Raw genomic sequence first — 26,860 nt, forward strand, 5'->3', positions numbered from 1 at the left:
AAACATAGTTGTATCCGCTTTCAGCAGTAGCACTACATGTATTGTATAGTTTCATATTGCGCAGTAGCGAATTACCTCGCTGTATGGCCTTGCTAGTAGGTTCTTGGCCAATGATGCGTAGACTTGTCAGTGAAGCTTTCTTTATCTTCAAGTGCTTTACACTGGCTTTGAATCCACATATGCCAAATGTCAAAGCTGTACTTTGATGAATGCAGACATGGCACACATTAGCAATTTGCTTGAACAACAGCAAACTCTCTGGAAGAGCACTGTCGGTCTTTGGGTTACTTATCCCCTATCTCGTTGCCAGTGGAAGCGTCCTCCGTAGCCTGGGTACTCACCAATTAATACATCACACACAGAGCTATGTATTGCACATCTTTATCCGTATGCCCATAACCGCGAACTCCGCTTTCTAAACCTGCATTGACTTCACCATGTTCTAACACTTACGTCACAGCTCTAAGGAGAGCTAAAAAGGCTCTGTCATTCATACTTGCACGACACTACACCGTGTAGCATGAAGTAATATTGGGTGTCAATATATGGGATAGACACTGAGACCCACATGTATAATCAAGATATGCTTCAGATTCTGTACGTCCTGGGGACAAACATGGTTGTCATATGTGGAGCAAACGCTGGGCCTAAGGTGGTAACAAACCGGTAATAAAGACACACCAGGGTGACAAAATAGATGTAAAAACATGAACTACAGTCGCTGGATTCCATATTTCTCACTCTAGACCATGGGTACTCGCAAACATTTTCCCAGGGGCCATAAAGTTTGGTCTGTGACGTGCCTGGGGGCCGCATTGATGCCAGGGCGGTGGCAGTCGGGTGGCGTGACTAGGGGGATTGGTGGCAAGGTAGGTGTAGGGGAAGCAAAGGATATACATCTAGTGGCTGAAATAAACAATGGGAAACCAGAAAACCTGGAATTAATCCCGGCTTACCCACTTTTCCAAATTGTGTGATCCTAGGCAATTGTTTAGTGTCACTTTCCCTCCTTTTTCTGCATTATCACATTTAAGATGACCTCGTGATTCATGGTGTGCTGCACAAAACCTGCTTCTATGTTTGATTTAATAATTTATAATGTGTAGACCTACACCATGAGGGCAAAAAATAAACAGGAATGTAGGATATTTATTGGAGTGATAGTGCAAGAGTGAAGAAGTTGGAAGCAAAAGATCTGTTATGGGAGAAGGTACGAAAACAACAGGGATATGACCATTCCAAGAGTATATGAAAAATTGTGTGCTAATGAGAATAAAAAAAGGCAAAAGGCTTTTAAACAGAATATAACAGCTTGTGGAAACATTATGTTAATTCCCAGTGACCGGATAATGGCAATACAACAAAAGACATATATTTGTATGTGTTATGCCCAATGGCGAAATACTCACGGATTGGGATGGGCACCCATAGGGAGGTGGCGGAGGGTACACATTGGGCACCTGCAAGCAAAATACACCACATTGGCATTAAAGTAATTCTGCATGACTACAATTCTGAGCTACCCTGGCCAGAGCTGAACTGAGCAAAGAGAGATTCCCTGACATTTCAAATGCCAGGTCCTGTCGGCTGTTATTCTGACCTGTCAACCAATCAGTGCTCAACAAGACTTTTGTGTGTTAATTAACTCGCTAACTCTACTCCCACCCACTCTTGAAGATGTACAGCATTTTTATGGTTGTATGGAGAATCCCTTCAAGCTAAGAATGGGTAGCAAGATTACATCACAATATGAAAACATGCAACGCATCAAAAGATTTGTGGAGCTTAAAGCATGCATTTAACCCCAACATCCGCACCCCCAAAATTCACCCATGTGGGAAGTATAATTAGGTACACAAACGCAAAGAACAAGCGGACTGACAGGGCAATCATAACGAAGAGGAAGTTTAATCTGTTGGCATTCCTCTAACAGTGAGGTTTGGTTAAACACACATTGGGGGTGATTCTAATTCTGGCGGGCGGCGGAGGCCGCCCGCCAGAATTCCGCCCCCGTTATACCGCTCCGCGGTCAGAAGACCGCAGAGGGTATTATGAGTTTTTCCCTGGGCTGGCGGGCGGTCTCCAAAAGACCGCCCGCCAGCCCAGGGAAAAACTCCCTTCCCACGAGGATGCCGGCTCGTAATCGAGCCGGCGGAGTGGGAAGGTGCGACGGGTGCAGTGGCACCCGTCGCGTATTTCAGTGTCTGCAAGGCAGACACTGAAATACTTTGCGGGGCCCTCTTACGGGGGCCCCTGCCGTGCCCATGCCATTGGCATGGGCACGGCAGGGGCCCCCAGGGGCCCCGCGACCCCCCCACCGCCATCCTGTTCATGGCGGCTTTCCCGCCATGAACAGGATGGCGGTAGGGGGGGTCAGAATCCTCATGGCTGCGGAGCGCGCTCCGCAGCCATGGAGAATTCAAACGAGCAGCGGAAAGTCAGCGGGAGACCGCTCACTTTCCGCTTCTGACCGCGGCTGAACCGCCGCGGTCAGAATGCTCGTTGGAGCACCGCCAGCCTGTTGCCGGTGCTCCCGTGGTCGGTGGCCCTGGCGGTCAGAATGACCCCCATTGTTTGTTTAATAAACATTTATATGACACTGTAGTTTAATTTGTCAGTTGGATTGATTTTTTACTTGGCCGCAGAGACGTTTTACGGTATTGGCAAAGTGGGCTCTGGCCCAGGGCCCTAGCATTTGAAGGGGACCCCTGATAGAGCCAGCTGCAGATAGTCTTGCCTTGATGACCTTGAATAATTATTAATCGGATTGTGTTAAGTACCGTTTTCCTTTATTTTTAATATGGGAGATGTGTGAGAGTCTATTACAGACATTTTGCAGAGAAATGTGTTTGTTTCATGCATCATCATAAAAAAGTTTATTTTAGATCACAATAAGACCTCATATATGAGAAGTGGGAGGGTGTCACAGAGATTATTGTCAGTATTATTAGTGAGCTGCTGCTGTGTTACAGTATTGAAAACACACATCACTACATCACTGTCCCTGAATATTAGATGCAAACACATTTAGCATTTGGACAGGTGTACCTGTGCACTGTCAGTGACCTGGCCAAAGAGGGCATGAAAGAGCTGAAATTGAATCATAAATTCAATGCTGTTCCGAACAGGGGACCCAAAATACGTTTGTCCCAGATCCCCCAAAAGTCCTTAAGATGTCCCTCCTTGGCCGTTTAGCAGTATATTTGTTAGTTATATTTGTGTGTTCAACTATTGTTCAACTAGTTATATTTGTTCAACTAGTTATATTTAGCATTGTTCAACTAGTTATATTTAGCATTCACAAAGGGCCAGATATACTAACATTAGGAATACTGATTTCCTAATTGTGATTCACTCCGAATCGAAATTAGGAAATCGGTATTCCTAATGTATGAAACTCTACTGAGTTTCATTAGGGATTCCTAGTAGGTCACACATAGACCTACCTCCTGTATATTAATGAGGTAGGTTCAAATTTGCTACCTATTAGGAATCAAAGCCATCACAGGGACGGTGGCCTGCTGAGCTCCGCAGACCAACATATCTGTAATTGCTTTTTAATGAAGCATTTTCTTTTAATGCAGCCCACGATGCATTTAAATACAAAAATGAAACTCTGCAGTTTCATTTTGTAAGAGTAGGCAGTGGTCCGTGGGACCACTGCATGTTCTTAAAAAATATTATTATTTATATTCTCAAATGGGAAGCAGTCCCTTGGGGACCCCTTACCCTTTCCGAATGCATTAACACTATACTTCTGTAGTCAGTAAATTATTTATGTTTTGTGACTGTAATTCAGTCGCAAAACATTAATACACAGCATTCTGATTCGGGATTTGGAAGGGACGCCCATTCCAAATACTGAATCAATATTTGGTCGCAAACCAAAATTGCAATTCAGTCGCTTGCTACACAGTTCCCGCTTGATACATGCCAAAATGCTTTTTTTGCAGTCACAAACTGGCCGATTCTCTGAATCGGCCAGTTTATGACCAGAAAAAAAGCTTGATACAGGTAGCCCTAAATTTGGTTATCCCAGTGAAACAATGAACTACTATATATTGCTAGTGTGCTGTCAGTGCAATGAGAACAGCAATCCTATGAGACAGACCTAGGTGAGGCAGACACACCAACACAGACAATGATGGTACATAAGCGAGTAAAAGACAAAAACATGTTAGGCCAACAGAAACATAATAGGACAGACCAACATACAGCAAAGAAAAACAGACGGCCAGTTTAGCGAGTCAGAGAAAGTTCGACTAAAAGACAGTAAGACAGACAGGTAACATTGTCAGACAAATACGAAACAAGACATGTTCTCCAATAGAACTATACTAACACAGGGGCATATTTAAGAGCCTCTTGCGCCTCCTTGTACCACATTAGCGTCATTTTTGTTTACGCTAATGTGGCCCAACGAGGCCGAAATTGCCACACCATATTTACTATGTATCCTCTTACGCCACATTATGCCTGCGCCAAGCATAATGTATGCAAGGGGGGGTGTTCCCTTGTTAGGGGGGTCGAAGAAATGGGAGAAAGAAATCTAAGAGATTTCTTTACATCATTTTTTTGGAGCATTTTTAATGCCTGCTTAGAGCAGGCGTTAAAAAAGGAGGCTCCCATTGCTTTGCAAGATTAGCGTCAACATTTTTAATGCTAATCCTGCAAAGCGCCGAACTAGCGTCAAAGATTTTGATGCTAGTTCCCTAATTACTGTCATGGTGTGCCGTATGTTAAATACGGCGCACACATGGTGGCGTTAGGGGGCCCTAAGGGGCGCAAGAAAAGTGGCGCCGTACCAGGTGCAGCGCCACTTTTCATGAATCTGCCCTTAGTTTCCAAGAAGGAAACATTCTGGCACTGAAGCCGTATCCGAGGAGACAGCGATTTCAAGACTTCTCTTCTGTGAACAAAAATGAAGCCTGATGATTTTCCAGAATAGACCATATACAATAAGTATTCGGTTGTGTATGCCTAAAGGTTCTACAGCACAACGAACACCCTAAGGGGTCTGAGATTAGAGAGTCCTGGCCCTAATGAAAGCACACTCTAGCCCTAAGGGGATATAAATAGCGCTGAAACATCTCATCCTCCCTTTCATATCAAACATCCTAGAAAGGGCTGAATAAAGTCCCCTGTATTTTTTAATCCTACGCACTGGGGACCTCTTAAAAAAAGGAAAACCTGGTCCACCAGTGGGTAGTTTTAATCTTCTCCTTTCATTTTTCGCTCTCTTTTACTTATTACTCACATACACCAAGTCATTGGGTATTAACCTCATATACCATCCCCAAGAGCTCCCATGCTAGACAGGGTTGAAGCCCACACTGGTGCCCTGCCACACCAGTTAGAGAAGAACCTGGTAAACAATATTCTATGTCAGGACGGGAGGCTTCGGATTATGCTTCTCTTTCTTTACTATCAATTAAAACAGCAGCCAATAACTTTACAGAAAAAGTAAAACTACAGCTCCCATAAACACCTGTAGTCCAGCCTGACCAATCCCAGATTAGCCCCTCACTATAAGAGTCACCATAATAATAGTCCTTCCTCTTTCTTTGCTGCTTCAGCCGGATTTAAGTCACTTTTCCCTTGATAACGCTTTTTATTGTATGATTGTTCTTTTAATAGTTTATTGTAGTAGGGGTGTGGAGTGGGAGCGGGGCTGAACAGCACTCGGTTACTGGGCTCATTTGGACACGCGTGTGGTCCTGCCCTCATGCAATTTTGATCGCCCGCGGGATCAACTTTCCTCTTGTCCAATCGTGCCATGTACAAGGCTCAGTAAATCAAGCTTTAATTAAAGCATTCAAACCCTTTACGGCGCTCTTAGTAAGATATGGGCAAAGAGAGTTGATGGGACTTCCACCCCAGGATCACGGATTAGAGAGCCTCAATCTGAAGAAGGCAGTTTTACTTCCAGAACATCCTTGGGTTCTTTATCTTCGGCAGAAATTCTTTTTCAAATGGCCAGTGCGGTCCTTAGAGATCACGAATATGGTCCTGTTCTTGCTGTCGCTTCAGATAATTTCCCTCCACCATCAGACTTACGCAAAGAACTCTCGCAGTCTTCGGATTCTCTTTCTGACTCAGAGTTCTGTGAGCCAAAGCAATCTGATAAACGCAAGCATAAATCCCATCACATTCCAGATGAGATGATGTCTTAAAGGCATTTACTGTTTGACCCTGAGAACATCATTCACCCGCATTCCACAGAATGGGTTCCGTGTATGGAAGTGGCGCACTATGTGCAAGATAGACTGCACAGGAGTTTCTATAAAGATGTGCGCAGCACCTTGCTTTCCGAGTGTCCTCGTCCCTCACTGTTGGGGAAGGTGGCCGACACTCTGGAGCTTGACCCCAGTGTCGCTACCTTCTTGAAGAAGTTCACAAAGGATCCCAAGAAAGGACTTGATCGTGCCTGGAAGGGCTGTCAGGACAAAATGCAAGACCTATCAGGCCCCATCACAAAGATTCTGGAATTAGCTCTTCAAGCTAAGGAGACTAATATGCCTTTGGATCCGGGAACGCGAACTGCGCCATGTCCACTGAGCACAGAAAATCCTTTCTTATGCGCAAAGACCCTAAATTGGCAGAACTGGCTCCTACCGAACCAGGTTCCCTGGCTAAAGGACTCCTCTTCGGGGACAAATTTGTTAAGGACCTGGGAAAATATGTTTCCAACTTTACAACGTTAGATAAGGCCCAGTCTTCAATGAAATGGATATTCAGTGTCAACCTTTTTACCAGGGCCGGACACTACAGAGGTCGTGCCCCAAGCTGAGGTTTCCATCAGACCTCCAACAACTACGCCCCTAGAGGCCGAGGTTACTACCAATCCTCATCAGGATTTTATCCAGCAGAACCAGAAGAGGCCGAGGTCGCGGTTTCCAAGGAAAAGGTTCGGAACGCAATCAAGACTCCTCCGCCTCAGGTGAGAATAATCCCCTTTTCAGAGGTAATCCTTGGGGGGAGATTAAAGGCTCATGCTCAGGCTTGGGGTCACATTACTCACGACCCCTGGGTACTGCAGACAGTTTGGGGTTTCAGACTAGAGTTTTATTCCACCCTGGTTCAACACCATCTCCCTCTTCCTCTTCTTTTTTCCCAAACAGAGAGTGCCTTTATAGACGTGGAGATCGAAGATCTTCTTCGCAAAAGCGCAATAGTCCGCTCAACTCCACATCCAAACGGGTTTGTCAGAACTATTTTTCTAGTACAAATGAAAGGCGGAGGCTTTCGCCTAGTACTAAATTTGAAAGATTTAAATTCTTGGATAGCCTATCACCATTTCAAGATGGAAGGCATCCATTTATTAAAAGATCTGCTACTAGAAGGAGATTGGTTAGTGCGTCTAGATCTCAAGGACGCCTATTTACAGGTGCCAATATTTTGTCCGCACTGACATTTTCTACAGTTTCTTTGGTGACTCCAATTCAAGGTTCTCCCCTTTGGCCTATCTTCCGCCCCTTGGAGTTTCACCAAATTGCTTCGCCCTATAGCGCAATTCCTTCGACAACGAGGCGTTCGTCTCATCATGTATCTCAACGACATGTTGATTATGGCCCAATCCAAAGACTTAGCCTCACTCCACCTGTCCTGGGTGATTCAACTCCTCAAATATCTGGGTTTCTAAATCAACAGAGTGAAGTCAGTAACTCTCCCCTCACAATGTGTAGAATTCTTAGGCTTCCAGGTAGATTCGGTTCAGGCCCAGCTAAGATTACCATTGACGAAACAGTCTTCCATCAGGAAAGAGTTACGGAAAGCCCTTGCCTCTCTGACTATATCCTTACGGATTTTGGCACGGCTGGTGGGGCTGCTAGCTTCGTCAATTCAGGCGGTTTTTCCAGGCCCGTTACACTATCGGGCTCTTTAACGCCTGAAGATTTTGCATCTCCACAGAGGTCTAGCTTATGCAGAACGAATTCCATTATCAGAGGAAGCCAAAATGGAGATCATGTGGTGGCTGAACCACATAGAAGCCTGGAACGGCAGGGCCATTTTTGCATCCTCCACAGAGGTTGTGATAGAATCGGATGCCAGTCAGTGGGGCTGTGGAGCTCGTTGTGGCTCGGTGGAGACGGGAGGACGGTGGTCCTCGGAAGAACTGAGTCTTCACATCAATTGCTTGGAGTTACTAGCAGGAGCCTTTGCGATTCGCTCGCTCTCCCCCAACAAAGCCCGTTGTTGCATTCTTCTTCGAATGGACAGCATCTCAGCAGTGAGATATATAAATCGACTGGGCGGGACCAGATCTCGCATGCTAGCGGAGATCGCCAAGGAGTTTTGGCATTATTGCCTTCGGAACCAGATTCATGTGATAGCAGAGTACATACCAGATCACTCCAATGTGGTGGCGGAATGGAACTCTCGGTTTCTGAGAGACGGTAGTGACTGGAAGCTTCACCAACCAGCTTCAAAACCTTACACAGAGATGGGGCCCCTGCTCAATAGACCTTTTTGCATCACGCCTCAACTCCCAACTACCTCGGTTTTTCAGTTGGAGGCCGGATCCCTTAGCGAAGGGATCGGATGCTTTTCTTCAGACCGGGTCGTGGGATCTGCTTTATGCTTTTCCCCCATTCTCAATGATTCAGAGAGTCCTGGTTCAGGTCACGAGACAACGGTCCGAGATCATTTTAGTGACACCGCTCTGGAAAGCTCAGGTTTGTTTCCCAGTTGCAATGTCCCTATCATGTGCACCCCCAGTTCTTCTTCCATTGTTTCAGTCACTGCTTCTGGATCTTTTAGGTCTTCCCCACCCTCTAGTAGTACAGGGACAGTTGAATCTCATGGCTTGGCGACTTTCCGGGGACGTTGGCAAATGCCAGGAATTTCAGGAGAAGCTATGTTCTTCCTATCTCAATCATGGGCTCCCTCCACCCATAAACGATATGAAGCCTCCTGGAGGAAATGGGTGGGTTGGTGCAGTGAACGGAGTATTGATTCCTTGGGGGCCCAGATTTCTATGATTGCTAATTTCCTCTCGGAATTGGCAACTCAAGGGCTCGCATACAGAACTGCTAATAATTTCAGATCTGCAATCTCGGCGGGGCATCCACACGTGGATGGTAAGCCCGTTGGGGAACATCCTTTGATTAAAAAAATTCTTCAGGGTATTTAAATGGTTAATCCCCTCAAACCCGTTACTCTGTTCTTTGGGACGTGGATATTGTCCTCCGTTTTATCAGGTCTTGGCCGCCCAATGATGATTTGTCACGTAAACAATTATCTGCCAAACTTACAGTTCTTCTATGCCTAATCTCGTGCAGACGTGTATCGGATGTGCGAGCTTTGGATTTGACAGGTAGGGTATTTACTGCCTCTGGAGTTTCATTCACAATTTCCAGACGTACAAAAACTGCAACTAAATGTATTTCGTACCCTGCTTTTCCTCATAATCAGAAATTGTGTGTGGTGCAATGTTTGAAGGCTTATGAAAACTGTACGTGGGAGTGGCGTAGAAATGTAGGGGGTCAACTTTTGATTTCTCTGCAAAGACCCTATGGCCCAGTGTCTTCAGCTACTTTAGCTAGATGGGTCAAATGGCTTTTGGGAGAAGCTGGAATAGACACTTCTATTTTTGGCGCTCACTCGATTCGAGGAGCTATGGCATCTCAGTCTTTAGGAGCAGGTTCTAGATTAGAGGATATCATGGCAGCGGCAGATTGGTCTTCAGACAGCACATTTAAAGTGTTTTATCACAAACCTATTGTAGATATTGCGACAACAGTGGTGGATCAGCTTTAAACTAGCATAATCCGAAGCTTCCGGTCCTGACATAGAATACAAAAATTTCTAGCTAACGCATCAAGAATTTTACATTCTATTAAGGACATGGAGGCGAGGTTTATCCCACCCGTATATGTAAATGGTAATTTTATCGACTGTTAAATATTTAATGATTGTGATACTTATGTTGAGATGTGTTGTTATCTCAAGAGAGTGTTTTTACCCCCCCTGTTTTTGTGATTCACTTTTCCGAATGGTATTATGGGTGCTTTTCCTTTGTTCTAGTTGCAGGTAACAAAGGCGAGTGATCCTTTGGACAGAAGATGGTTCGAGTTCGTGTCTCCATCGATTGTTGGTCAGCATGTTCCGCTGCAAGTTTATGGTGTTATGGAGAAATAGTCGTCTGATGCAAAGAAAGAGGAAGGACTATTATTATAGTGACTCTTATAGTGAGGGGCTAACCTGGGATTGGTCAGGCTGGACTACAGGTGTTCATAGGAGCTGTAGTTTTACTTTTTCTGTAAACTTATTGGCTGCTGTTTTAATTGATAGGTAAGAAAGAGAAGCATAATCCTCGCCTCCGTATCCTTAATAAAATTGAAAATTCTTGACGCGTTAGCTAGAATTTTTTTTATTCCCTGGCAAATTCCCCAGTTCGAATTTTTCCTAACATAGAACTTCGGAGGCACAATAATATCCGGTTTTCTTCTCTCCCCCTTCTTTGGGCATCTATCTTTGGGCATCTATGTTAACATTGTCAGACCCTAAGATATATAATTAAGACATACAGACAGATATTCGCAGCAGAATGACACGGAGGCATATAACGTTTGTAATGTAATGGGCACTTTTAAAGAACACTATTAGATGTTAACTCATTCCGGGGCTTTTTGTCTACTTTGGAGCTTAAACTATGATATGTGATGAAATACAAAACAACAAATTAAGCCTGTGTTCCTTAGTTAAGATCTACATCTTTTGCACATTTGTTTCTGTTACTGAAAAAGCTCAGCTAGCTATTCATAACTTATTGACCTTGGAGACCATCAGGAAATTGGAATTTGGTGGACCGAAGGATGGAATTTATGATGTAGGTAAGTATGAAAGGCTCCAAAAAACAAACGTAATGCCTTGAAAGTGACCATTTTGGTCACATGTAACCAGTGTAAGGAATAAAAAGTGCAAGAGGAAGAAGAGTGCCTGGGAAGCTAAAGAGTCCATCTTGTGGCAGCATTCTGAATATGTACTACATGCTTTATCATGCAGAAGTACTCAAGCATAGGGAATTTTTGAAAATGACTGCAATTTATTACCTGGAATCAGTGCTTAATTTGAGCCAGTGGTTTCCGGTGCCAGCACCAACACCTATTTTTGAGGGCTGGCACTTAGCTTTCTGTATCAGCCATTTCCAGCAAGCAGAAGACACTAATGGAAAAGACGGAGGAAGAGAAAAACTAAAAAGTGTCACAAAGGGGGAAAACAGAAAGCTCCAAGAGTGAGCTGAAGGGGTATGGAGTGGCTGTTAATGGGTTAAAGAGGCCTGGGATGTAGAGTGTCTACCTGGCATCAAGGCAAAATCTGGACAGGACTGTACAAAATTCAGGACAGAAATTCTGGATGAAGGGTCAAAATTCAGGACAACAATTCAAGAACAAACATCAGTTTTACAGACACAACCCAGAGAGGCCATTCCTTAACATATTATCAGGGCATTTAATTTCATCTTTTTTAACATAGCACTATTTATTCACTGTGGTCTTTTTGTGTTTGCCTCCTGTTATGCTACATTCAGGTGTTACGTTACATCTTTGTTCAGTAGTAAATTAATGCCCTTCAGCACTGGTCAAGGCCATCACCTCTACCCAAATCTACCCAATCTTTCTTGAAGAGAAAGTAACAGAAACATTTTGATTATGTTTCTAAACATTTAAAAACCCCTGGCAAACAGTTTGGGAAACATTAGGGTAATTAATGTTATGCTGGTTGCCAACAAATTGAACAAAAACATCTGGCTCACCTCAACCGCCCATGCACTTTCAACCTAAAAAAGAATAATGAGGCAGAGTAGGTGGTGTAGGCGACAGTCTCACACCTAATGTCAGGATGTGAGGTACCTACAATTTGTCTGTAGTCTCACAGCACTAGAGTATATGTCTGGGACTCTACATTTATCTCAGAACTGGGAGCCCAGATTACCAATCAAAGATAATAAAAGAGGAGGATGAAATCGAGATCAGCTGGGAGATCCATGGCAACTGATTCAAAGGGTTGTTACTAAGAACTGGATAAATAGAGAAGAGAAGAACATGGTGGGACAATTCCTAAAATGAGACAAGATGGGTCCACCAAGACTATCAGAAGGTTTTGCGCAGCTGGGGAGTTGTGTCTGCAGACAGAAGAGAAACAGAAGAGGCACTGTCAAGTGACTGAACAAGCAGCACCCACCCATCTTGGAAAACTCTTCTGGTGCAATGATCTACTGTTCGTGCATGTGAAGGGTGGGCAGGGGCCAGACCACTTGCAAGGTTGTGCAAGGCAATTGCCTGCTTTGGTAATGTCCTAAAATGCATTTGCAATTGACTAAAAGCCAAACTAGTGATTTGGGTAATCCCAAAGTGTCAAGTACACGTAGAATCTTCCAAATATTTGGGATGTAAATTGCACAAACAAAATTTAAACATTTAAAAATGTAATTAGTGTTTCTTTAACATATGGCACTGTTTTCCCCTTTATATACAATTAGACCTCAGATTGAACTGGGAACCAGTTACCTTTCGATACCTGGTGACTAATATTTACCATTCCCCCACTGATTTTCAGGATAGAAATCTCAGCAGAGCGTCACGTCCTCTGAGCCCAGTTTGCTTTTTGGTTCTCTCTGCTGCTTTCTGTGGTGGGCCATGTGGCACTAGTGAAGATGGTGTACTACCCTGATGACACTATTATTTTGCAAACCTTCTCCTGCTCATCCTTCGTTCCTTCTTCAGACATGCTACACATCTGATTTGGTCGCTGGGGCACCATCGGGTGGCTCTTTCCACTCTAAAGCATGTGACTACAGGTGGTTTAGGCCTTCTGGACTTAGAACGCTATTATTCCACTGCACAGGTCCAATGGGTGGCTCACTGATTTTCTAACTGCCCCCATGCATGAGATGGGGTTTATCCGTAAAGACTTTTAAGGAGGGCTTACTGCACTGCTCATTGTTTCCTACTTACCATTCTACGGTTCACCATCTGGGGTTATCATGCACAGCTTTCTCTTGCCTCACTAGAAGCTGTAAACTCACTGACATGAAGAAACCCTGAGCTCCTGCACTACCTTTGCTTATACTTCCCACTCACACAGGACAGCTGTGCTCAGAGGAACTCCATTAGTGACAAGCTGCAGGTGTCTTAAAATTGGGGGATTTGTTTCTGGACAGCGAGCTGCTAAATTTCCAAACCCTTGTAGCAGACTACCATGTTCACCCCCGTCAAATCCTTACTTACAACCATCTTAAACAATCATTAAATGCCCTATTTCATGTCTGCCACCTAGCACTAACAAAGGTGTGCCAGAAGCTCTACACCATAGGGACTGGTGGCAAACTGATAAGATGGGTGTACAGACCTTTCCTGCAACATGGACACCACTCCAGATCTTCTCATCATACTACCTGCGTGATTGATGTGGCCAAACCTCTGCAAGATATGGACTAAAATACTGGTCTTTCCCCACAAAGTATCCCACGGCTGTCACTTTAAGTACATTCATAGAGCTTCCTTGGGAATACATTCTGGCCATTGCTTGCCATTGGCTTTGTGGTTTGCAACTCATATTTCGTTGCTTTCAATTTGCTGGCTTTATTTGTTTTAGGCTATCCAGTTTGAGTTCGTCCCTTCCCTTACCCAAACTTTATTTACAATATCCTTCCGAGTGCTCCCTTTCTGTAAACAAGTCCGTAAATCTTGTTCTTATCTCATCACATTTGCTGTGCATTCAAAGATCAAGGTCAAATGTCAGGCTCTGTTTTTGGTGGGAACTTAGGCCCTCATTACGGCTTCAGTGGTCTTTTTTAAAGACTGCTGAAGCAGCTGCAGCCAGCAGCATTTCCGCCCTCTGGCCCAGCGGAAAAATCACCACAACATTGACATATAATCGAGCCGGCGGCAAAGTTGTGGTGCATTTGGTAATTCGGGCAGTGAAAAGCACGACGGGGCTGTCCATGGGGGCACCTGCACTGCCCATGCATAGTTCAAGAACCTAAAGCCAAAAGATCAAACCAATTGGACAAGGTTTCAAATATACAAGTTGGACACAGTTGGATTCAGTGAGGAGCCTTGCGAAATTTCTTGCACAAGTATTGGCGCTTGGAATGTTATGGAGATTAATGAACTGCCTGTTGTCTATCTGTTAGATAACATTTTGACCACTTCAAGACAGAACCATGAATCCTTACCTCCAGCAGCCTATCAGTCGCTCATGGGAACCCATAAGCTGGTGATAAATCTTGCAGAACCAGGGACAATGTCTGGCCCTGGTCAGCTAGAATTCAAAGATCAACCAGCATGGAAACTAGTGTTGCTTCTGTGCTTTATGCTGGTCAGTAGCCTGACTGAGCAGTATCCAAGATGTTATAGCTATTCGGAAAGACAGCCTTTTCCAAAATTTTGACAGGAAAGAGAAGCAAAGAGATTGGTTGAAAATTACTGAAGAACTGTAGGGGGCTGTGAGCTTTCTGACTAATGGAACAACCAATGCCTGCTTCCAACCTCTTGGTAGTGCTGCCTCAAGAATCAATACATAAACCTAAAAGAGGCTGCTGCAGGACAGGAGCTTTAAGGTGCCACACTACAGTAGAAACAGGGTCCACGGGTCATCCAGGGGAGAGTACCAAAAGGGTTTCCAATAAATCATTTGAAGACAATGTATTAAAATAATTTAATGCCAGGTAAGGGTGTGTATTATTGTGTTAGGCTCAGCTTCTCCTGCTATGAGAGATGATGAAGGTACAAACATATCTCAGATCATTTTAATTTTATCCAAAATCAGATGACTTATTACAAAACACATGTGAATACTCAATCATTTGTGCCATGCAGGAGGGTGGGGAAAGGATATTTACTATAGGAAATACCCCATTTCAATGTCTTACGTTCCTTAAAACAATCCTACCAGCATAGTAACTGACTTTAGTAGAGGAAACTAGTTATTTATAGTACTTAGGAGCTAGATTCAGAGCAAGAGAGACAGTCTAGGGGGGCCACTATGGAGACATGTAAAACTCATACAGGTTTTGCTATGTCGGCATTATCTTGACATGATAGTGCCTCATCATTAAAATTTCTCTGTAATCACTTCTGCTCAGGATTAATTGCATTAGGGATCAGGTTCAAAAACTGGAAACACAATTGCTCAGTCTCTAGTATCTGTCAGGATGATGAGGCCTCCCAAGAAACCTTACCTCAGTGTAGTCTTTTTATTTGTATCTGTTTAAGGAAGCTTCCAGACTGATACAGCTGGCTTTCATCTCAAATAAGGCTGGATCCACACAATTAGGAATGCTTTATCGAAGGGTGTTGAACATAACTCCACTGAGGCTGGACGTTTATCAGATTTTCAGAATAACCCCTTATTATATAAACAAGTTCCATTTAGATTAAAGTTATATTTATTTTATGTGCAGATCCTGGAAGTCTAGTATGGTTCCTGTCCTTCTGGACCTTTATGCGTACACCTCTGGTTTAAACTTTGCACAGTGGCTGAGAAACTACACGTGGTTAAGGTGGGTATTAGATAACTAAATGGAGTTTGGGCCCCACAAACTGAAACAACTGGGCACATAGTACTGTTGCCTATGTGTTTTACATCGACTCTGTAAGGGACAGTTACTGTCTTATAATTAATTTATTAAGAAATGTCTCTCAAACCATGGGTTGCAAATTATTATGAGGGTGACACTGACATTGACCCTGTGAATACTGCGTACGATTTTGGGTAGTGAAGCAGGCGGAGATTACCTACTACCATTAGATGCACAAGCCCCTTTACTGGGGCATACGTATTTTTACTTGTATGTGTGCTTCAAGACGTATTTATGTGTGAATTATTGAATTATCATTTTAACTTTAATAATTTATTTCATGGAATGTGTGACCTGGTGGCTATTATGTCTCAATAGTAAATCTTTGAAACTCTGACATAATAGGTGAAAGGGAGTCTGACCATACGTTTATCATAATCAAAGAGTTCCATTAGCTTTCTGTATAAGCCAGTCCACCCCTTAAAATGGGGCCTTTAACCGTAAAGGTGAGGTGGGAGCACCAGTATCCCTCTACCTACATCTTGGGAACTCGTAATGAGGGCCAAAGATGGCGCACAGCACATAGGCGCATCTGTAGAATTTTCTCAAAAGGGACATGATTAACAGATATAAACTGGAAAGGTAATAGAAAAACAAAATCCCTAATGTAAAATTTTATAGTGACAGCATTTTTAAATGGAACAGTATTGCCCGAACTTATTTTTTTCTGTAAGCATAACTCGAAAGCAAAAGGCTACTGATCTGAACTAAAAAAAAGTTTTCTAGTGGCTTATTTGATGGGGACAGTTAGAATAAAAGGATATGTACTTATACCGTGAGAAGCATTGTTATATGGAACAGCTGCAAAACACAGAACAAAGAACTTATACAGCGGAGCACCAAAAACTGGCAAAAAATGACATAAATGTAAGCATACATTTGTATAAGAAAAAACAGGGCATGACAATACATAGGCAATGACTTTGCAAAGAAAAATGTAATATATTTAATCAAACTCGACATTAGCTACAATGATAGGGTGGCAGGTAGTGAGATGTTCGATCACTGTGGATGGTGGTAAGACAACACTATATCAAGGTCAACGATCGTGACCAACAAAACACACCAACACGCTACACTGCCTACCAAGGTAAGCATATTTACTGTTCTTAACGCAAATATACTTATCATCATGATATAGTGGTAGTCTGTGTATAAGACGAAATATTCAGATGAGATATCGCTTGAGATATGGTGGCCACTGTCTATGTGGGCCTAAAGGTCCGTCTATCTACTAGAGTTAATAGTAGTATACTCACAGACGGGCCAGTAAAGTTGATGCAGTTCACAGATATATCTCCAGAAATGTTCAAGCTGTGGACAGTGTGCAGAGGAATGCGATGCTGGTATTCCAGGAAGTGCTGGCCATTGACAGACACCTAGACAAAGAACAACAAATATGCAGTAAAGGTTCCTTAGCACCATCAAAATCAGTTACTTTTCACATTTGGAAACAGCTGAAAATTGAAAGGCATGAGAGTGGTGACTTATTTCATTGCTTGTACACTACAAGTGAGTTCCTATGCCTGTTAACCAAACCTGTAGATCACATATTTATATCCAGAAGACTATGGGGGTCATTATAGTCCTGGCGGTCATTAGACCGCCAGGGTCACGGTGATGGTCAGACCGCTGCGGTATTGGTGGTCCGACCGCCAAATTATGACCGTGGAGGAGCCGCCATGGTCCAACCGCTGACACCGCCAGCCTGCCGCCAGCAGCCTGCGCCCCCGCCAATGTCATAATAAGGGCCTAAACATTTAATCATTCTGAAATCAATATTTGAGTAACCTTAAGTTCCAAAATAGCATCAACTCTTATTTACAGTATGTGGCTATAAGGAATCAAGATTTTGAGATGAAGTAGCCAGTCAGAGGACAGAAGCAAATGGTAAACAATGAGGACACATTAATCACTGGCCAAGTTGTAGTATCTGTAATGTTAACTGGACCTTTCTTTACACAGTGTCGGATGTATCAATATGGCACAGTGCAAAGAGGCTGTTAGTGCGAGTATGCAGAAATCCTCCTTTATCACTATTCATGAGGCAGGGCTTGCAGAGACTGAGCCCTGCAAGGGACATCATACCCCCATCACTGTTTACACATTTGCAAAGTACTGATTTTGCACAATATGGGCCTGATTTAGACATTGGCGGAGGGGAATACTCCGTCACAAATGTGACAGACATCCCGTCCACAGTATTACGATCTTCATAGGGTATAATATATCTTAATACTTAATACGACGGTCAGGATATCCGTTACATTTGCGATGGTGTATTCCCTTACAGCAAGATCTAAATCAGGTCCTTTGTCCTTTAGTCAGAGACAGACATTTTCAATGGCACACAAATGTCGCAAATTTTGAAAGGGATGTCTGAGGATGCAGGTGGATGCCAATGGGATCACTGTCTGTTTTTCCCATGCACTCAGCTATCATTCACATAGTGGAAGCTGTCCCTTGTGGACAACTTCAACAGTGTGCACAATATACATGGGAATAGACCCAATTCTGGTGGGAGAATCCGAATTTTTGAAGAGAAAATTGCCTTTATTTTAGGTATCTTGCACCTAAAATGTCCTCTACTGCAATGTGAGCCAGTGGGGAGTATACATAGCACCGATTTGTTTTCAAATTCTCATGCTTCCCAGTTTGAAAATGTTTGCATGTATGGAACAGTTTTCGACTAGCAGGGGCAGTTGATACTCTTTAACTCAATTGTGTCTGCTGGAGAAGTAGCAAACCGTTTAAATATCTCTTTGCAGATTGCTGTGATCGTTCCTGTCTTCCTTTATGTGCTATTTGCCAGGAGTCTCAAAGTTAACATTGTTCAGTTGCAGCTTGCGCGACGGTGAAGGGGCAGAGCGGCACGCGGGGAGAGAGAGGGGGAATTTACAGTGGGATTAAATTTAACAGCCAGCCAGGGCGTTGCCGGGCTTGAGAGAGCCTACTGCGCATGTATGTTTGGCCGGCTCGAGACGGCCGGCCAAACATACATGTGCAGTGAGAGGGAGTGCTGAGCATTCCCCCTCATTGCACGTTATACTCGTGGCCCTGCCCCTTTTCCACAAAAATGATAATAACCAACATTTATTATCGTTTTTGTAGAAAAGGTTTGCAGCTGTCGCTGCTGGCGGGGGTGCGATGCTCCTCCGCCCTTAGGGAGGAGCCGCCTCTGAGGTTGTGAGTTGCAAAGACAGTTGCAACTCGCTTTGATACAGTGCAGTTTTGTTTTCACTGTCGCAAAGCACGGTATATTGAAGCCTGACACCTTAGGAGTGGATTTGCAAGGATGTAAAACTGATACACTGTGCCATGTAAGTCGCAAATATATTGTTTTCTCGAAGCAGATCACATTCCCCATTCTTGCTACTGGGATATTTTGTTGTTGCTTTTCAGCAACAAATCACTGCTTTGGTGCATTTGTTGCTAACAAGCAAAAGAGACTGCTGTGTGGACAGAAAAACCTGGCTTTATACTCGGCATTCAAAAGTGATAAAAGTGCATCTACTTCACTGGCACATGCACTTTCATCACAGAGATCGGCAGGGATGTCTCGATACGAATGGTGGTTCTCTGCTTGTCGTGCAGAGGCAAAGGCCTCTGCCAATATGCCCGCTAAACAGTAAACGAGTCAATTAGTAGTGTTACCTAATGTAACGGTGGCATAATATTAGGCAGCATGACTAAATTAAATAAGCATTTGCAAAGCCAATAGGTCTTGCCTATGTGAGAGCTATTGTTTTTGGCAATGTGTTTTAACCATGTTGTACACCAGTGTGGTGTTGTTCGGCATGCCTAAAAGTGAGTGGGGTGGGGAGTGGTAAATTGGGGTGGGGTAGATTGGGGTAAATGGGTGGGGTAGATTGGATTGGGGTAGACTGTGGTAGATTGAAGTGTGGTAGATTGGGACAGATTCGAGTAGATTGGAGTGGGATAGTTTGAAGTAGAATGGAGCGTGGGTAGATTGGGAGGGATTGATCTTAAGGGGAGTAGCACAGTTTGAGGCAGATTGGAGATGGGGTAAACTGGGGTAGATTGGAGTGGGGTAGACTCTGGTAGGTTTGAGTGGGGTACTGAGTGATAGATTTGAGTGGGGTAGGGAAGGGTATATTTCAGTGGTTAGATTGTGGTGGTTTAGAGTGGAGTAGATTTCGGTGGTGAGGGGGTAAGGATGGGTAGGCAGATTGGGGTGGGGTAGATTGGGTGGGGTTGATTGAGACAGATTGGGTAGATTGTAGCTGAGTTAGTAAATTGTAGCTGGGGTTGATTGGGGTACATTGGAGTGGGGTAGATTTGAGTATATTGGAGTGGGGTAGAGAGGGGTAGATTGGGGTAGATTGGAGTTCGACAGATTGTGGTGGACTGGAGTGGGGTACATTGGGTGCGGCCGTTTGAAGTGGGGTAAACTGGGGTGACGTAGATTAGGGTGGGCACATTGGGGTGGGGTGGATTGGATTGGGTGGATTAGGGTGGGGTAGATTGGAGCAAATTGGAGAAGATTGGGGTAGGGTAGAATGGGAATGGTACATTGGAGTGGGGTAGATTATGGAGAATGGGGAGGGGTAGATTATGGCAGACTGGAGTATGGTAGATTGGGCGAGATTAGGGTAGAATGGGGTAGATTGGGGTACATTAGAATGGGATAGATTGGAGTGGAGTAGAGAGAGGTAGATTGGATTGGGTAGGGAGGATTAGATTGTCTTAGATTAGAGTGGGGAACATTAGGTTAATTTGGAGTAGGGTACATTGGAGTGGGGTAGATTGGGTTAAATCGGAGTGGGGTATTTTGGAGTAGAGTAGATTGGAGTGGGATGTATTTGAGTATATTGGAGTGTGGTAGAGTGGGGTGGGTTGGAGTGGGGTAGATTGGAGTGGGGTAGATTGGATAGACTGGAATGGGATAGATTTGAGTATGGCTGATTGAATTTGGCTGGGTGTGGTAGACTAGGGTAGGGTAGATTAGAGCAAGGTAGATAGGGGTGGGGTGGATTGGTATATTAGAGTGGGGTAGATTTGGATGGTGTATGTTGAGGTAGATTGGGTTGGACTAGATGGGAGTGCAGCAGATAGGGATGGGGTATAGTGGGATAGGTGGAGGTGGTATAGACTGGAGTAGGTGGGGTAGATTGGGGTGGACAGATTGGGGTGGGGTAGATTGAGGTAGGATGAGTATGGTAGATTGGAGTGGGGTAGATTGGAGTGGGCTAGATTGGGGTAGAATGGAATGGGGTAGATTGTGGTAGATTGAAGTGGGGTAGAGTGGAGTGGGTTAGAGCTGGGTAGGTTGGAATGGGATAGATTGTGATACTCTGGAGTGAGGTGGATGGGGAAGACTGGAGTCGGGAAGATTGGAGTGGGGCTGATTGAGGTAGGCTGGGTGTGGTAGATTGGAGTGTAGTAGACAGGGGCTGAGAAGATTGAGTTGGAATAAACAGGAGCACATTGGGGCAGGCTGGGCTAGATTGGGGCACAACAGATTAGGGTAGATTGGAGTGGGGCAGATTGGGATGGTGTAAATTCAGGTAGACCGGGTTTGGGGTAGATTGAAGTGTGGTAGATTGGGGTGGGGTAGACTGGGAAAAGGCAGGCAGGTGTGGGGTAGATTGGGGTAAAATGGGTGGGGTAGACTGAAGGTGGGGTACAGTGGAGTGGGGTAGTTTGGGGTAGATTTGAGTGGGGTAGATTGTGATAGACTGAAGTGGGATAGATTAGGATTGATTGGGGAAGACTGGAGTGGGGTAGGTATGGGTAGATTGGGGTGGTGTAGGGAAGGGTAGATTTGGGTAGATTGTGTTGGATTGGAGTGGCATAGATTGTTGTAGGGTAACTTGGAGTAAGGTTGATTGGTTGGGGCAGATTATGGTGGCAGATAGGGATGGGGTAGAGTGGGTGGGGTAGACTGAGTGGGGTAGTTTGGAGTGGGGTAGACTGGAGTGGGGTAGATTGTGGTATAATGGAATGGGGTAGTTTGGGGTAGATTGGAGTGGGATAGATTGGGGTACATTAGAATGGGGTTGATTGTAGTGGAGAGAGAGGGGTAGATTGGAGCTTTGGGTAGGGCAGGATAGATTAGAGTGGGGTAGATTGTGTTAAATTGGAATGGGATAGATTGTTGTGGGGTAGTTTGGAGTGGGATCGATTGGTGTGGGGCATATTATGGTGGGTCGATAGGGATGGGGTAGACTGGGTGGGGTAGACTGAGTGGGGTAGTTTGGAGCGGGGTAGATTGTGGTAGACTGGAGTAGGGTAGATTGTGGTAGATTGGAGTAGGGTAGATTGGGGCAGATTGGGGTATAATGGAGTTGGGTAGTTTGGGGTAGATTGGAGTGGGACAGATTGGGGTACATTAGAATGGGGTAGATTGGAGTGGGAAAAGAGGGGTAGATTGGAGTTTTGGGTAGGGCGGGATAGATTGGAGTTGGATAGATTGGTTTAACGTTGAGTAGGGTACATTGGAGTGGGGTAGACTGGGGTAGATTGGAGTGGGATGAATTCGAGTGGGGTAGATTGGGTGGCATAGATTTAGGTGGAACAGACTTAGGTAGGATAGATTGGAGTGGGGTAGATTGAATTCAATTGGAGTGGGATACATTGGAGTGAGGTAGATTGGAGGGGAGTGGATTTGAGTAAGGTAGATTGGGGTAGATGGGAAGGGTAGGACTGTAGTGAGGTAGTTTGAGGAATGTGGGGGTGGTAGATTGGAGTATATTGAGGGAGGTACGTTGGGTAGATTTGGAGAGGTAGACTGGTAGGGTAGATTTTGTAGATTTGGGTGAGCTAGGTTGGGGTAGATTTGAGTGGGATAGATTGCAGTGTGATAGATTGGAGTGGGATAGATTGGGTGAGTATCTTGGGGTGTGATAACGTGGGGTGGGGTAGGCTGGGGCAAATTGGGGCAGATTGGGGTAGACTGAGGTAGAATGGTTGGGGTAGATTGTAGACTGGAGTGGGGTAGACTAGGGCAAATTGGGGTACAAAGAAGTGGAGTAGTTGGAGGTAAACTGGAGTGGTGTAAATTGGGGTACATTAGAATGGGAAAGATTGGAGTGGGGTAGGGAATGGTAGATTGGGTTAAATTGGAGTGGGGTACATTGGGATGAGGTAGATTGGAGGGGAGTAAGTTTGAGTGGGTAGATTGAAGTGGGGTCGATTGGAGTGGGGTAGACTGGGTTACATTGGAGTGGGATACATTGTAGTGGGATCAATTGGAGTAGAATAAAGTGGGACAGAGTGGGGTAGATTGGAGCAAAGTAGATTGGCATAGATTGGAGTAGGGAAGTGTAGGAAGGAAGCCTCTTTCTAGCTTTGTTATTCCCACTTTTGGCCTGTTTGTGAGTGTATGTCAGGGTGTTTTTACTGTCTCACTGGGATCCTGCTAGCCAGGGCCCAGTGCTCATAGTGAAAACCCTATGTTGTCAGTGTGGTTGTTATGTGTCACTGGGATCCTGCTAGCCAGGACCCCAGTGCTCATAAGTTTGTGGCCTATTTGTGTTCCCTGTGTGGTGCCTAACTGTATTACCGAGGCTCTGCTAACCAGAACCTCAGTGTTTATGCTCTCTCTGCTTTCCAAATTTGTCACTACAGCCTAGTGACTAAATTTACCAATTCACATTGGCATACTGGTACACCCATATAATTCCCTTGTATATGGTACTGAGGTACCCAGGGTTTTGGGGTTCCAGGAGATCCCTATGGCTGCAGCATTTCTTTCGCCACCCATAGGGAGCTCTGACAAGTCTTAGACAGGCCTGCCACTGCAGCCTGCGAGAAATAACGCCCATGTTATTTCACAGCCATTTACCACTGCACATAAGTAACTTATAAGTCACCTATATGTCTAACCTTCACCTGGTGAAGGTTGGGTGCCAAGTTACTTAGTGTGTGGGCACCCTGGCACTAGCCAAGGTGCCCCCACATCGTTCAGGGCAAATTCCCCAGACGTTGTGAGTGCAGGGACACCATTACACGCGTGCACTATACATAGGTCACTACCTATGTATAGCGTCACAATGGTAACTCCGAACATGGCCATGTAACATGTTTAAGATCATGGAATTGTCCCCCCAATACCATTCTGGTATTGGGGGGACAATTCCATGATCCCCCGGGTCTCTAGCACAGAACCTGGGTACTGCCAAACTGCCTTTCCGGGGTTTCCACTGCAGCTGCTGCCAACCCCTTAGACAGGATTCTGCCCTACCGGGGTCCAGGCAGCCCTGGCCCAGGAAGGCAGAACAAAGGATTTCCTCTTAGAGAGGGTGTTACACCCTCTCCCTTTGGAAATAGGTGTGAATGGTTGGGGAGGAGTAGCCTCCCCCAGCCTCTGGAAATGCTTTGATGGGAACAGATGGTGCCCATCTCTGCATAAACCAGTCTACACTGGTTCAGGGATCCCCCAGCCCTGCTCTGGCGCGAAACTGGACAAAGGAAAGGGGAGTGACCACTCCCCTGACCAGTACCTCCCAGGGAAGGTGCCCAGAGCTTCTCCAGTGTGTCCCAGACCTCTGCCATCTTGGAAACAGAGGTGTTGGGGGCACACTGGACTGCTCTGAGTGGCCAGTGCCAGCAGGTGACGTCAGAGGCTCCTTCTGATAGGCTCTTACCTCTCTTGGTAACCAATCCTCCTTCCTTGGTAGCCAAACCTCCTTTTCTGGCTATTTAGGGTCTCTGCTGTGGGGAATTCTTCAGATAATGATTGCAAGAGCTCACCAGAGTTGCTCTGCATCTCCCTCTTCACCTTCTACCAAGGATCGACCGCTGACTGCTCCAGGACGCTTGCAAAACCGCAACAAAGTAGCAAGACGACTACCAGCAACATTGTAGCGCCTAATTCTGCCGGCTTTCTCTACTGTTTCCAGGTGGTGCATGCTCTGGGGGTAGCCTGCCTTCACCCTGCACCAGAAGCTCCGAAGAAATCTCCTGTGGGTCGACGGAATCTTCCCCCTGCTAACGCAGGCACCAAAAGACTGCATCACTGGTCCTCTGGGTCCCCTCTCATCCTGACGAGCATTGTCCCTAGAACACAGCAACTCTGTCCAAGTGACTCCCACAGTCCAGTGACTCTTCAGTCCAAGTTTGGTGGAGGTAAGTCCTTGCCTCCCCACGCTAGACTGCATAGATGTGTACCGGGTGATTTGCAGCTGCTCCGGCTCCTGTGCACTCTTCCAGGATTTCCTTTGTGCACAGCCTAGCCTGGATCCCCAGCACTCCGTCCTGCAGTGCACAACCTTCTGAGTTGTCCTCCGACGTCGTGGGACCCCCTTTTGTAACTTCGCATGGACTCCGGTTCACTCTTCTTCTAAGTGCCTGTTGGGGTACTTCTGTGGGTGCTGCCTGCTTCTGTGCAGGCTCTCTGAGTTGCTGAGCACCCTCTCTGTCTCCTCCTCCAAAAGGCAACATCCTGGTCCTTCCTGGTCCTCAGCAGCACCCAAAAACCTCTACCGCGACCCTTGCATCTAGCAAGGCTTGTTTGTGGTATTACTGCGTGGGAACACCTCTGCAAGTTTCATCGCGTCGTGGGACATCCGTCTTCCAAAGGAGAAGTTCCTAGTCCTCTTCTTTCTTGTAGAACTCCAAGCTTCTTCCAACTGGAGGCAGCTTCCTTGCACCTTCATCCGGGGTTTCCTGGGCTCCTGCCCCCCCGGACACTGTCGACTATTGGACTTCGTCCCCTTGCCTTGCAGGTCCTCAGGTCTGGAAATCCGTTGTCAGTGCACTGCTGGTGTTTGTTCTTCTTGCAGAATCCCCCTATCACGACTATTGTGCTCTTTTGGGGTAGTAGGTGTACTCTACTCCTACTTTTCAGGGTCTTGGGGTAGGGTATCTTGAACACCCTGACTGTTTTCTTACAGTCCCAGCGACCCTCTACAAGCTCACATAGGTTTGGGCTCCAATCGTGATTCGAATTCCACTTTTGGAGTATATGGTTTGTGTTGCCCCTATACCTATGCTTGCCTCTTGAAACCTATTGTAATTCTACACTGTTTGCATTACTTTTCTTGCTCTTACTTACTTATTTTGGGTTTGTGTACATATAACATGTGTATATTACTTACCTTCTTACTGAGGGTACTCACTGAGATACTTTTGGCATATTGTCATAAAAATAAAGTACCTTTATTTTTAGTAACTCTGTGTATTGTGTTTTCTTATGATATTGTGCATAAGATATAAGTGGTATACAGGGAGTGCAGAATTATTAGGCAAGTTGTATTTTTGAGGATTAATTTTATTATTGAACAACAACCATGTTCTCAATGAACCCAAAAAACTCATTAATATCAAAGCTGAATATTTTTGGAAGTAGTTTTTAGTTTGTTTTTAGTTTTAGCTATGTTAGGGGGATATCTGTGTGTGCAGGTGACTATTACTGTGCATAATTATTAGGCAACTTAACAAAAAAAATATATATACCCATTTCAATTATTTATTATTACCAGTGAAACCAATATAACATCTCAACATTCACAAATATACATTTCTGACATTCAAAAACAAAACAAAAACAAATCAGTGACCAATATAGCCACCTTTCTTTGCAAGGACACTCAAAAGCCTGCCATCCATGGATTCTGTCAGTGTTTTGATCTGTTCACCATCAACATTGCGTGCAGCAGCAACCACAGCCTCCCAGACACTGTTCAGAGAGGTGTATTGTTTTCCCTCCATGTAAATCTCACATTTGGTGATGGACCACAGGTTCTCAATGGGGTTCAGATCAGGTGAACAAGGAGGCCATGTCATTAGATTTCCTTCTTTTATACCCTTTCTTGCCAGCCACGATGTGGAGTACTTGGACGTGTGTGATGGAGCATTGTCCTGCATGAAAATCATGTTTTTCTTGAAGGATGCAGACTTCTTCCTGTACCACTGCTTGAAGAAGGTGTCTTCCAGGAACTGGCAGTAGGACTGGGAGTTGAGCTTGACTCCATCCTCAACCCGAAAAGGCCCCACAAGCTCATCTTTGATGATACCAGCCCAAACCAGTACTCCACCTCCACCTTGCTGGCGTCTTGAGTCGGACTGGAGCTCTCTGCCCTTTACCAATCCAGCCACGGGCCCATCCATCTGGCCCATCAAGACTCACTCTCATTTCATCAGTCCATAAAACCTTAGAAAAATCAGTCTTGAGATATTTCTTGGCCCAGTCTTGACGTTTCAGCTTGTGTGTCTTGTTCAGTGGTGGTCGTCTTTCAGCCTTTCTTACCTTGGCCATGTCTCTGAGTATTGCACACCTTGTGCTTTTGGGCACTCCAGTGATGTTGCAGC

The 26,860-nt window shown here is 45.0% G+C and overlaps 1 protein-coding gene across 2 annotated transcripts in view; it reads right to left on the minus strand.

Annotated features, from left to right (window-relative positions):
- LOC138259816 (galectin-4-like) overlaps window positions 1–26,860 on the minus strand; it is a 300,965-nt gene that overhangs the window by 146,387 nt on the left and 127,718 nt on the right. The window contains exons 4-5 of one of the 2 annotated variants that reach the window (XM_069207709.1): window positions 16,846–16,965; window positions 1,410–1,460 (exon numbers count right to left, since the gene is read on the minus strand). In XM_069207709.1, the coding sequence (XP_069063810.1) occupies window positions 1,410–1,460; window positions 16,846–16,965 (171 nt within the window). The remainder of the gene's footprint in view (window positions 1–1,409; window positions 1,461–16,845; window positions 16,966–26,860) is intronic. The other variant, XM_069207710.1, reaches the window with a different exon arrangement.

The sequence above is a fragment of the Pleurodeles waltl genome, chromosome 9 (assembly GCF_031143425.1).
Source record: "Pleurodeles waltl isolate 20211129_DDA chromosome 9, aPleWal1.hap1.20221129, whole genome shotgun sequence".
NCBI classification, from domain to species: domain Eukaryota; kingdom Metazoa; phylum Chordata; class Amphibia; order Caudata; family Salamandridae; genus Pleurodeles; species Pleurodeles waltl.